Raw genomic sequence first — 11,170 nt, 5'->3', positions numbered from 1 at the left:
TGCTCTTCTGCCCACCTTGGTTGTAACGGGTGGTTATTTGAGTCACTGTTGCCCTTCTATCAGCTCGAACCAGTCTGGGCATTCTCCTCTGACCTCTGGCATCAACAAGGCATTTTTTCGGACCATTCTCTGTAAACCCTAGAGATGGTTGTGCGTGAAAATCCCAGTAGATTAGCAGTTTCTGAAATACTCAGACCAGCCCTTCTGGCACCAACAATCATGCCACGTTCAAAGTCACTCAAATCACCTTTCTTCCCCATACTGATGCTCGGTTTGAACTGCAGGAGATTCTCTTGACCATGTCTACATGCCTAAATGCACTGAGTTGCCGCCATGTGATTGGCTGCTTAGAAATTAAGTGTTAACAAGCAGTTGGACAGGTGTACCTAATAAAGTGGCCGGTGAGTGTATATGCTGATTTATATCAGAATATCAGACTTTTTAACAGCCAAATATTAGTATTGTATCAGGCTTAAATATCCTTTATCGGTTGGGCTCTAATGTGACAAATAAAAAGCAACAGGTATTTAATTTACAGATCTTTATAGACAGAAGAACATGCAACTGAGAAGCATTACACAGTCCTGGATTGCTGTAATACAAAAAGTTAGCTATGTGAATTGTTGATTAATCTTCCGTGAGTAACCTTGATGAAGATCCAATGGCCAGGCGGTTTAATGAAAACCATAAGGGACTTTTGTATTCTTTAAAAGATTTTTCTAATAAAGCCATTTGCCAGTTGCCTAATGTGCAGATAGTCACAGAGATTAATTTAGTTACACACAGCGTCTGCTTGTCTACTCTGGTTTTAAATGAAGACAAGTGAAATACTCACACAAGTGAAACATACACAACTAACCTTTTACCAGGCTACAATGGCTCTTTACCATTACTGTTTTTTTGTTTTGTTTTTTTCTTCGCAGGTCTTGTCCAGAGTGTCGAATTACATCCAACTTTGTCATCCCAAGCGAGTACTGGGTGGAGGATAAAGAGGACAAGCAGAAACTCATCCAGAAATACAAGGATGGCATGGGGTACACACATCATTTCCTATGCTGTGGGACCACTCTCTACACACACCTAAACACTGTCACTGCTGCTCTCAAGTCTTATTTGTTTTTATGTACTGTGGGACACAACAAATCAAAGAAACAGGGACACAATCTTTTTTAGTTTTTTACAAGGCAGTTAATGAGTTATCTGTTCAGTCCGGTTCATATTATATATTTGGTTTCTTAAAGCTGGCTTCATACAGTTAAGTATCAGCTATTAAAACCTGTTAGTTTCTCTGCAGGATAGAGCACACAGGCTGTGAATAGAAAGCTGTTGTGGGTGGATGTGATCTTCACAGGAGCGGGTGGTAATGGTGGGGACTGGGCAGACGATCCGGTGCAAACTCCAACTCAGAAACACACAAAATGTGGTGATAGTTTTGAAAGCTCCACTGAGAACTCATCCTTATGATCAACTGTCATCAGCATCGCTCAGTGTGGCCGGTGGTCTAACTGGCTCTTGTTATTCTCTGGTTCCCTTCTCATCTTCACCAGGACAAAACCGTGTCGATACTTTGACCAGGGTCGTGGAACGTGTCCTTTTGGCTCAAATTGCTTCTACAAGCACGCCTTTCCTGATGGTCGGCTGGAGGAAGCTCAGCCTCAGCGAAGACAGACTGGATCCAACAGCAGGAATCGGGTAATTCAATTCACTTCAATTTTATTTATATAGCGCTAAGTCACAACAACCGTTACCTCACAGCGCTTTTCACAAAAGAGCAGGTCTAGACCGTGCTCTGTGATGCGAGTAACCCTTCATACTCTCTCCTATGATCCTGTCATTTAATATCCACTCGTGCTACCAAGATTGTCACCATTGCCGTTTTCATTACCAGTACATGTTGTTAATTTGAATACTTTACTGAGGGAAGGGAAACACTGTGGAAAGCAACCCTGCTCTGCTTTTACACAGCTAATAACACCAGTAACAGCATTTCATTACCTGTAGCGCCCTCTGCTGGATGTGGAGAAGAGAAAATGGGATAACAGGCAGAGGTACCGGACACATCCTGCCATACATCCTGCAATACATAGTGTTGACTCAGTCATGGGAACACCCTGATAAGATACAATCCATTTAGTTAAAAATCACAACAACACAAACAATACATGCAACGAAAAACAGACCGGTTCAAAATGTAACAGTAAAACTGAAACAGTAAAGAGATGTGTAATGTATGACGGAAGCCCTATAACTATAGGTTAAAAAATGTCTTAAAAATACATCAATAATTTCCAGTGGCTTATACTGGGGGGAAAAACTTCACTTTGTCTTATCATTTCTATCCTTGAGTTTTAGTCGCCAAAGTGTTGATGTTTTGACAAAATTCCCATCCACAGTGTGGATAGAAAGACCATGGTCATTTGATCATTACAAACAAAACGGGGATGGTTGTTAGTTGTCATGGTGATAACACTGGTCAGCGGGGTCGTAAAGAATGTCGCAGCTCGCCGGAGGGGAGTGGCCTGACGCAGCCCAGTCTCCGTTTCTCATTACATTTTGCACAGGTGTGTTTTCCGTTGCATGTATTGTTTGTGTTGTGATTTTGAACTGGATGGTGTGCATCTTATCAGAGTGTTCCCATGACTGAGTCAACGCTACATTCCTCCAAACAAAACCTTTGAAGCCAGTCAGGATGTATTGCAGGATGTGTTGCAGGATATGTCCGGTCCCTCTGCTTGTTATCACACTTTCTCCTCTCCACATCCAGCAGAGAGCGCTACAGCCCGTAAAAGACCAGTCTGCTGTTCAGCTCATTCTCTGTAACCAGCAAGCCAGCAAACAACCTATTTTATGGCAGTAGCTTGCTAACAGTAGCTTGCTAACTCCGCTTTGCCCCCACACCACACCTGCCACAGAAAACAAGCCAAACAAAGCGGTCACTCATCTGAAGGTAGCTTCTTTGTTTGGATAAAGCATTACGTTGTTACATTTGACACATTTACTACTCCACCGCTCGTTTGTCCGTTACTGCAAAACCTCAGCTCTGTGACTTGCCGCAATATGGACGTTCATATGTCTTATATAAATAACAAAGACGACTACATGAAGAGAATACATGTGAAAATTCTACCTAAGTACAGTAACAAAGTATTTGTACTTTGTTACATTACGTCTATCAACTTGCTGAACTCCAATAGTAGTTCAACAGAGCAAAATGTAATAAATCCACCAGCACTTTTTACAATTAGCACTTTAATGATTACAGTCACTGTTTTAGATGTCGTTTTGTCTCTACAGTCATATTGTGTCCTTCCTTTATGTCCTAAGATGCTTTGTTGACCTTCTCTCTGTTTTTATACAGTGCCTTGCGAAAGTATTCGGCCCCCTTGAACTCTTCAACCTTTTGACACATTTCAGGCTTCAAACATAAAGATATAAAAAAAATATTTTTTGTGAAGAATCACCAACAAGTGGGACACAATTGTGAAGTGGAACAAAATCTATTGGATATTTTCAACTTTTTTAACAAATAAAAAACTGAAAAGTGGTGCGTGCAAAATTATTCGGCCCCTTTACTTTCAGTGCAGCATACTCACTCCAGAAGTTCAGCGAGGATCTCTGAATGATCCAATGTTGTCCTAAATGACTGAATGTGATAAATAGAATCCACCTGTGTGTGATCAAGTCTCTGTATAAATGCACCTGCTCTGTGATAGTCTCAGGGTTCTGTTGAAAGCGCAGAGAGCATCATGAAGACCAAGGAACACACCAGGCAGGTCCGTAATACGGTTATGGAGAAGTTTAAAGCCGGATTTGGATACAAAAAGATTTCCCAAGTTTTAAACATCCCAAGGAGCACTGTGCAAGCGATCATTTTGAAATGGAAGGAGTATCAGACCACTGCAAATTTACCAAGACCTGGCCGTCCCTGTAAACTTTCAGCTCAGACAAGGAGAAGACTGAACAGTGATGCAGCCAAGAGGCCCATGATCACTCTGCAGAGAACTACAGTTGAGGTGGGAGAGTCTGTCCATAGGACAACAATCAGTCGTACACTGCACAAATCTGGCCTTCATGGGAGAGTGGCAAGAAGAAAGCCATTTCTCAAAGATATCCATAAAAAGTCTCGTCTAAAGTTTGCCACAAGCCACCTGGGAGACACACCCAACATGTGGAAGAAGGTGCTCTGGTCAGATGAAACCAAAATCAAACTTTTCGGCCACAATGCAAAACGATATGTTTGGCGTAAAAGCAACACTCACGCTCATCACCCTCAACACACCATCCTCACTGTCAAACATGGTGGTGGCAGCATCATGGTTTGGGCCTGCTTTTCTTCAGCAGTGACAGGGAAGATGGTTAAAATTGAGGGGAAGATGGATGCAGCCAAATACAGGACCATTCTGGATGTAAGCCTGTTGGAGTCTGCAAAAGACCTGAAACTGGGACGGAGATTTATCTTCCAACAAGACAATGATCCCAAACATACAGCAAAATCTACAAAGGAATGGTTCACAAATAATCATATCCAGGTGTTAGAATGGCCAAGTTAAAGTCCAGACCTGAATCCAATTGAGAATCTGTGGAAAGAACTGAAAACTGCTGTTCACAAACGCTCTCCATCCAGCCTCACTGAGCTCGAGCTGTTTTGCAAGGAAGAATGGGCAAGAATTTCAGTCTCTCGATGTGCAAAACTGATAGAGACATACCCCAAGCGACTTGCAGCTGTAATCGCAGCAAAAGGTGGCTCTACAAAGTATTAACGCAAGTGGGCCAAATAATTTTGCACGCACTACTTTTCAGTTTTTTATTTGTTAAAACTCCATGTTGATTTCAGACTGGTTTCTCTGTGACATGTTTGTTTTGTAAAGCAACAGATTGTCGCACTATGCCCGAGACAAACTTCCCTGTCGGGGACAATAACGTATATTCTGTCTGTTCTATGTTAACCCTTGTCCTCCCCCCAGAGCTCCAGGCGAACACAGCTGTGGGACATCTTTGACGAGAGGGAAAGCAGCGACTCGTTTGACAACGAGGACGAGGAGATGGTGACGTTTGAGCTGAGCGAGATGCTCCTGATGCTGCTGGCTGCGGGAACCGACGACGAGGTGACAGACTCGGAGGACGAGTGGGACTTGTTTCATGAGGAGATGGACGATTTCTATGAGATTTACCTATAGCAAACCCCCCCCCCCCCTTCCCTTTCTCCCGTGTATACTACACACTAGAATGACTGTCTTGTGCGAGTGATGGACAGTAGCTCCCCCTGCCCCCACCCGCACTCCCCTTGTATTGTGGCAGTGCCTTTAAGCAGGCCATTAATAAATGAATTTATAAAAGGAAAAAAAGACAAAAAAAATTCTAGTACAAGTCTGTGCGCTCGTGCTAAACATTTTCTAGACTTCTATCCTTGTGGGTCTTTCTTGTGCGGTTCATGTTAAAAAGGAAAAACAGTAAAATGACAAAAAGAACTCAATATAAGATTTAACTACAAAATTATAACTTTCTTCAAATAATGCTAATAAACATTGTCAGGTTTATTTGTGGGTGTGGGTTTGACTTGTTTATCGTCCACCCAGGTGTTAATACGTACTTCTGAGACTCTGAGGATGCACTCGAACTTACTCCGCACCATTTACTGTAATCGTGATGGGCACATTGTAAGATTTTACTTCATCTTTTTTTTTTTCTTTATTAAAGCTGCTGATGGCCAATATATTGTGCTGATCTTTAAATACATTTACCATAATCATTTTCACGTTGTACTGAAAAGTATTCACTGTGGCCACTTTTTTCCTGGACTGAAACAGGTCTTTGATGAAGCATTCAGATCATTATGGGACACGGACTGATCAAAGCCCAAACAATGAAAGGTTTGTGGCTGATTTTTAAAACGGGAAGACCACTAGCCCTGATCCTCAACAGCTATCTTCTTAACTCAGTCATTTCAGTGACCAAGCAGCTCATACAACTTGTTCCGCAATAAATGTAAAAAAAAACAAAAAGGTTTACAAAAGGCCAATCTGCAACAATATGGTTTGAACTGAAAATGATCGGTCATACTGATTTGATCCCAGAGAGTGTTGCTCAGTGCTGCCACTGGTGGCTGGCAGCCATATTACAGCTATACTACTGAACACAATGGTACTCCCCTTTCCGCATCTTCCAGCTACCAGTGGCAGCACGGAGCCCATCACAGTTTTCAGTAACACATGTTCTTGGCCTTACATGTTGTATTCCAGGTCTGGGATCAGAGCTAGGGGAAAGCATCCTGAGTGAGCCCCCCCTCCCTGTCTCTCACATACAGAGACACCCATCGCCTATTAAAGTAGGCTGGGGAAAATTCTGCCTTTAAATGAAGAATGGATTTATTGTGCAATTAATATGAAATGTTACGTCAGGTTTTCTAGATACTTTTGCTTTTCTGTTCTAGAACTACATGTGGTCCAATTGGCTCCATATGTCAGGATGACTGCTTTGTCAGTCAGAGGCAAAATAAAGAACTTTATTTAAACCCCCCCCCCCCCCAAGCCCCCATCCTGGATCTCAGCATCTGGAACACCTGTGGTTATAGAGTCCACCCAAGAACTCCTCAGCAGACTTGCAGTGCAGAGAATCATGGAGCTGAGACGGGCTTTACATTGACTCCGATCCAGTGTGAAGTGTAGGTTCACCGCACTCGTTGGCTTCCCTGAGTAATGCTTTGCTGCCGAGACAACCTGTTAAACTCCGTTGGAATGCATATGTTTATACTGAAATGTGTGTTTTCTATGTTCCACAGCCATCCATCTTAACTTGAAATTAAAAGTTTATTATTAACCTATGTACTGTGTGGAGTCTAAATCTTTTTGTTGTCATGTCTCTTTGAATTCCAACAGTACAACTCTACTGTCATCTGCTCAGAGCAGCTTTTAGCAGCAGAGGAGACAAGAGATTTCCCTCAGGAGCTGGTGGAGACCAAAACAGTGCCAATATTGGACTTGCATTCATCAGGTGGACACAAACCCTACTTGGAATGAATGTTGATGTCACTGTTGCCAGGCTGTTTCCTGGGGCAGCTATATGAAGAGAACATGTCAATGCTGCTTTTTCTGCTGCGTTGATAATGTATTTCAGGTGACATAATATTGGCCTTGAGGTAAGCCTCTTTACTTTTAAGACTATGGGTATCTCACTTTGTGCTTAAATGTTGTGTATTCCTGAACCAATCAGATTACACATGACTAGCAGTTAGAACTCTAGCATACACTAACTGTACACATAGGGGGAAGAACTCATGGATGTCCCGAGGCCCCTAAACCGGTCTGGTGGCAAAATCTGGTACCCTGATAAGCAATATTAGTACACCCTTGTGTTGTCCTACTGGTTAAAGAAATGTTAGCACATATTTCTACAAAAAGCAGCGAAAATATGCAATAAAATTAAATAAAATACCCACAATTCACAATGAAAGTAGTGAGCTGATGTTTCATTTTACTTGAGCGATGTATAGAACCATTCATGTTCATTTTAGGAAATTTGGTCGAAAGACAAATTTGTAATCTAAACACTTTGAAAATGGGTCAAATTTGACCCCGAAGACAACAGGAGGGTTTATACACATTCTGTTTATTATCTGGATGTACATGTGCTACCTTAAAAAAACAGAGTTCAAACATGTAGGCTACAATTTGACAAGTTAAATTCCAGTCATTCGATCATGTTTTTGTTATAAATTGAATAGCTTCTATTTTATTTTGAAAGACTAAACATGCTATTGAGATTTTATAATTACATGACAAATGAACAGAATCAGATGGATGAAATCAGCTGTAGCCTAGTCCATTCTATCGTACTCCATGCCTTGCCTTCTTTGCGCATGTCTCTTTTTCTCCACCTTTAAAATCATCAGGAAGTAGGGAGGTAGGGAGGCGACCGGACAAATACAATGCTCTCAGAAACTGGGAAAGACAATCCGAAGGCAGATTATCTCCGATCCTACGCGAGCTATTGCCCTGACTCCCCCGTCCCCTCTTCTCCGGAAGCCGGGCAGCTAAGCAGGAGGCGGGGCACCCAGACTACGAGCGGCAGCATCCTCCCGGAGGAGAGCGCCAGCATCCAGCCCCTGGTCTCCGCAGCCGCGGCCGCCGCCTGCATCATGACATCGGGGGAGCTGATGCAGAGCGCCCCGCTGCTGGCGCACCGATCCAAGAGGAGCCTGCTGTACAAGGCGCTCTGTTTCCTTCTGCTCGTCTTCCAGGGCGGCGTTCTGGACTTCTACCTCATCATCTTCACCGACTTGTACTGGTGTTCATGGATCGCCACGGACCTGGTGGTGATCTCGGGCTGGGGGATCTTCTTCATGAAGAACGCGCGGAGCAAGCGGGAGCGGGCCTGCGGCTTCCACCAGAAGAGCTCCATGTTCGGCTGCAATCTCGGCGAGTTCACCTACGCCTACCTGGCCTGGCTCATATACGTCATCGCCTGCACTCCTAAGGTGGTGCTCATCCTGGAGACGTCCATCCTGGACCTGATCGAGCTCAAGGTTCCGTGCGGAATGACTGGCTTCAAGATCGTCATGCTGCTGTCCGCGCCGCTGCTTTTCTGCCTCATCAACTCCATCACCGAGGACCTGAACGGGGCGACGCGGCACCGCTCCCACGGCTGCTTCATGAGCACCTGCCTGGACCTGCTGGACAGCTTCACGCTGGTGGAGATGCTGCTGAGGAACGAGATCCCCGCCGTTTACCTCAAGTACACCGTGATCTCGGTGTACTTCGTGGCGCTGGCCGTGCCGGTGGTCTGGCTCTACGAGCTGACGGCGGCGGAGCTGCGCTGCCGCTGGCTGTGGGCCCGCTTCTCCACGGGCCTGCTGGTCAACGCGCCCCTGCTGGTGGTGCGCTGTTTCCAGGTCTATGTCTACAGGATGCCGGTGTCAGTGTTCATGCTCAAAAACATCTTCTTCTTGGCATGTAAGTTGCTGGAGCTGGTGGAGCAGTGTGTGGCGTTGCGGGGGGTCCGGAAGCTGGCCGGCGGCAGCAACCCGGCCCAGTTCTCCCACTGCGTGTCCGAGAACGACATGTGTCCGCACGGGTACGTCAACACTCTGGCCGTGACCCAGTCATAGAGCCAGCCTGGAGACCGGGAGCCGCTGCCTGTGTGGTGGCGGGAAAGTGGGGGAATCGTGTTGCGTTCCAGACACAGCTGGGAATGGTTAAATTCAGATTTGGTCCAAATTACAAACCCATGCAGCAGCTCTGGATACATGATGACTTGGGGAAAAGAAAAGTTCATCACAACAAACCTACATGGAAGCTATTTAGGCAACAGTGTTTCACCATTTATCATTTACTCCTTTCAGTTATATTACTAGGTAAAAACCAATTCTCAAGATAGGCAAAACTTAAAGGGGTACTCCACCAAAATTGCAAAAATACACATTTCTCAGTTACTTGTGAGAGATAGAGGGGCCCCAGCTGTTCTAATTTCCTAACTGGGGGCCCTTTGGTGTCTGCGGGCCCCAGGGCAGCTACTTAGTACTTTGGTTATACAAAGGGCTGCCTGGGATTCATCACCAGTGCCAACTTGTTCACCGATTAACAACCGGTTATGCAAGTGTACTTTTTTAATTTTAGATTTGCTGTTAAGTTGTAAAGAGGGCCCTACCACAGCTCTTTTAGTTTATTTTCAGTCTGGTATAAAATAAATAACGTTAACGGCCGTGTGCAGAAACTCTTTGCAAATCTGCATTTTTACGTATGTATTTGTACAACGTCATCCTACAAACATCAGCTGTAAGTATCTGGACCCAGATCATCAGCCACTGCGCCACGTGCTAATAATGAGCTGTGGGCATATAATGAGCACGTAATTGCAGCAATAATACATTTTGATGTATGATCCATGTATAAATAAAAGCCCCATAACTGGATATGAAAACAGGAGCTGCCTAAAGGCCCTGGCCATTTAATGGTGTATATATCCAAACTACTTTAATAATCCAGCCATGACCAGTCGTGTTTAACCAAAAACCACATTGGATATCATGTGATGCAAACAACAAAAGACAACAAAAGATTCTATAGCTATTATCGAATATTATTAAAGGCTAATAAGCTTTTGTTAACAGGGTATATTGCTGCGTTGAATGAAAACTGCATGTCTGAAACCTTGGAGCTGAGTAATTTTTCTGAGGTTTTTTTCTGGCGCTAATGATATTTTATATAACATTTACATGGATTTTCCAATTTCCTGACAATGTCTGGAACGCATCAATCTGTACCAAAGTTACAGAGCTCCCTTTTCAGACCAGTCTACAGGTGCTACAGTCAACCCAACACCTGCAACAGCCTTCAACAAACAGAGAACACGCTGTAGCGCATTGGACCTTGTTTAGTTGTATGTTTTTAGTCTGTGAGTTTCACCGCTGCACTTGAATGCAGCACAGAGAGACAGCAGCGAGGACTTTGTGTCGTTTTGGGACGTAAAGTGCAATTAGAAGAATCCTCTAATTTGAGTCCCCCAGTGTCTGGGAGCAGAGCGGACTCGTGTGTGAAGATCCAGCAGTGCCATGACAGACAGATTTTCTACAGCACTTTTCAAATGGACTTCCTGTTGGGACCACTACTTCTCCTAACTTCTGGGACCATGAGTCCAAAAAGATCACTGGTTGCTGACAGCTCCAAATTTCTCAAAGAAACATCCATTTCTTCTAACACCTGTTTCAGCTCACATGGGACTTAAGTCAGGGACTAGAAATATACAGTCCTAGGACTTCATAACATATGGAATCCAATATTTCTTTAAATTAGTAAAAAGGTGAAAGCCAATAGTCTGTAAGGATGATCATCATTGTCCGTTACATGTCCTATACCTCCAAACTCCCAGATTACAGAAAGAGGAACAGAGTGCCCTCTCGTCACGTACGTCACCTGCACTGTTAGAGAAGGTTGATCTTCACACAGCGTTTGCCAGTTAGCCGGCTACATGCTAGCTTTGGTGCATTGACGTGTCCGCAGAGACAAGTGACAAGTGGTTTGTAAGCTTGGCAGGTCTTGTGAACCCACTGTACTTTACCTGCCCAGCAGCAAACAGCAGGCAGACGCAGTAAAAGACTAGCTGGGGAACTCAGAGACAGAGATTTCCCTCAGGAGCTGGTGGAGACCAAAACCAGAGCTATATATATATATATATA

At 44.1% G+C, this 11,170-nt stretch overlaps 2 protein-coding genes across 2 annotated transcripts in view; both read left to right on the top strand.

The window, feature by feature from the left end:
- Window positions 1-6,819, top strand: part of mkrn1 (makorin, ring finger protein, 1) — a 20,571-nt gene extending 13,752 nt beyond the window's left edge. The window contains exons 6-8 of the mRNA XM_034863192.1: window positions 924-1,034; window positions 1,548-1,692; window positions 4,965-6,819. Coding sequence (XP_034719083.1) covers window positions 924-1,034; window positions 1,548-1,692; window positions 4,965-5,177 — 469 coding nt within the window. The 3' untranslated portion in view covers window positions 5,178-6,819. The remainder of the gene's footprint in view (window positions 1-923; window positions 1,035-1,547; window positions 1,693-4,964) is intronic.
- A 983-nt stretch (window positions 6,820-7,802) lies between these two features.
- Window positions 7,803-9,445, top strand: tmem121b (transmembrane protein 121B). The gene has a single exon (XM_034863198.1). The coding sequence runs from the start codon at window positions 7,925-7,927 to the stop codon at window positions 9,101-9,103; it is 1,179 nt and encodes a 392-aa protein (XP_034719089.1). The 5' UTR covers window positions 7,803-7,924; the 3' UTR covers window positions 9,104-9,445.
- Window positions 9,446-11,170: the final 1,725 nt, after the last annotated feature.

The sequence above is a fragment of the Etheostoma cragini genome, chromosome 23 (assembly GCF_013103735.1).
Source record: "Etheostoma cragini isolate CJK2018 chromosome 23, CSU_Ecrag_1.0, whole genome shotgun sequence".
Lineage (NCBI taxonomy): Eukaryota > Metazoa > Chordata > Actinopteri > Perciformes > Percidae > Etheostoma > Etheostoma cragini.
This window is presented reverse-complemented; position numbering and strand designations above follow the sequence as displayed.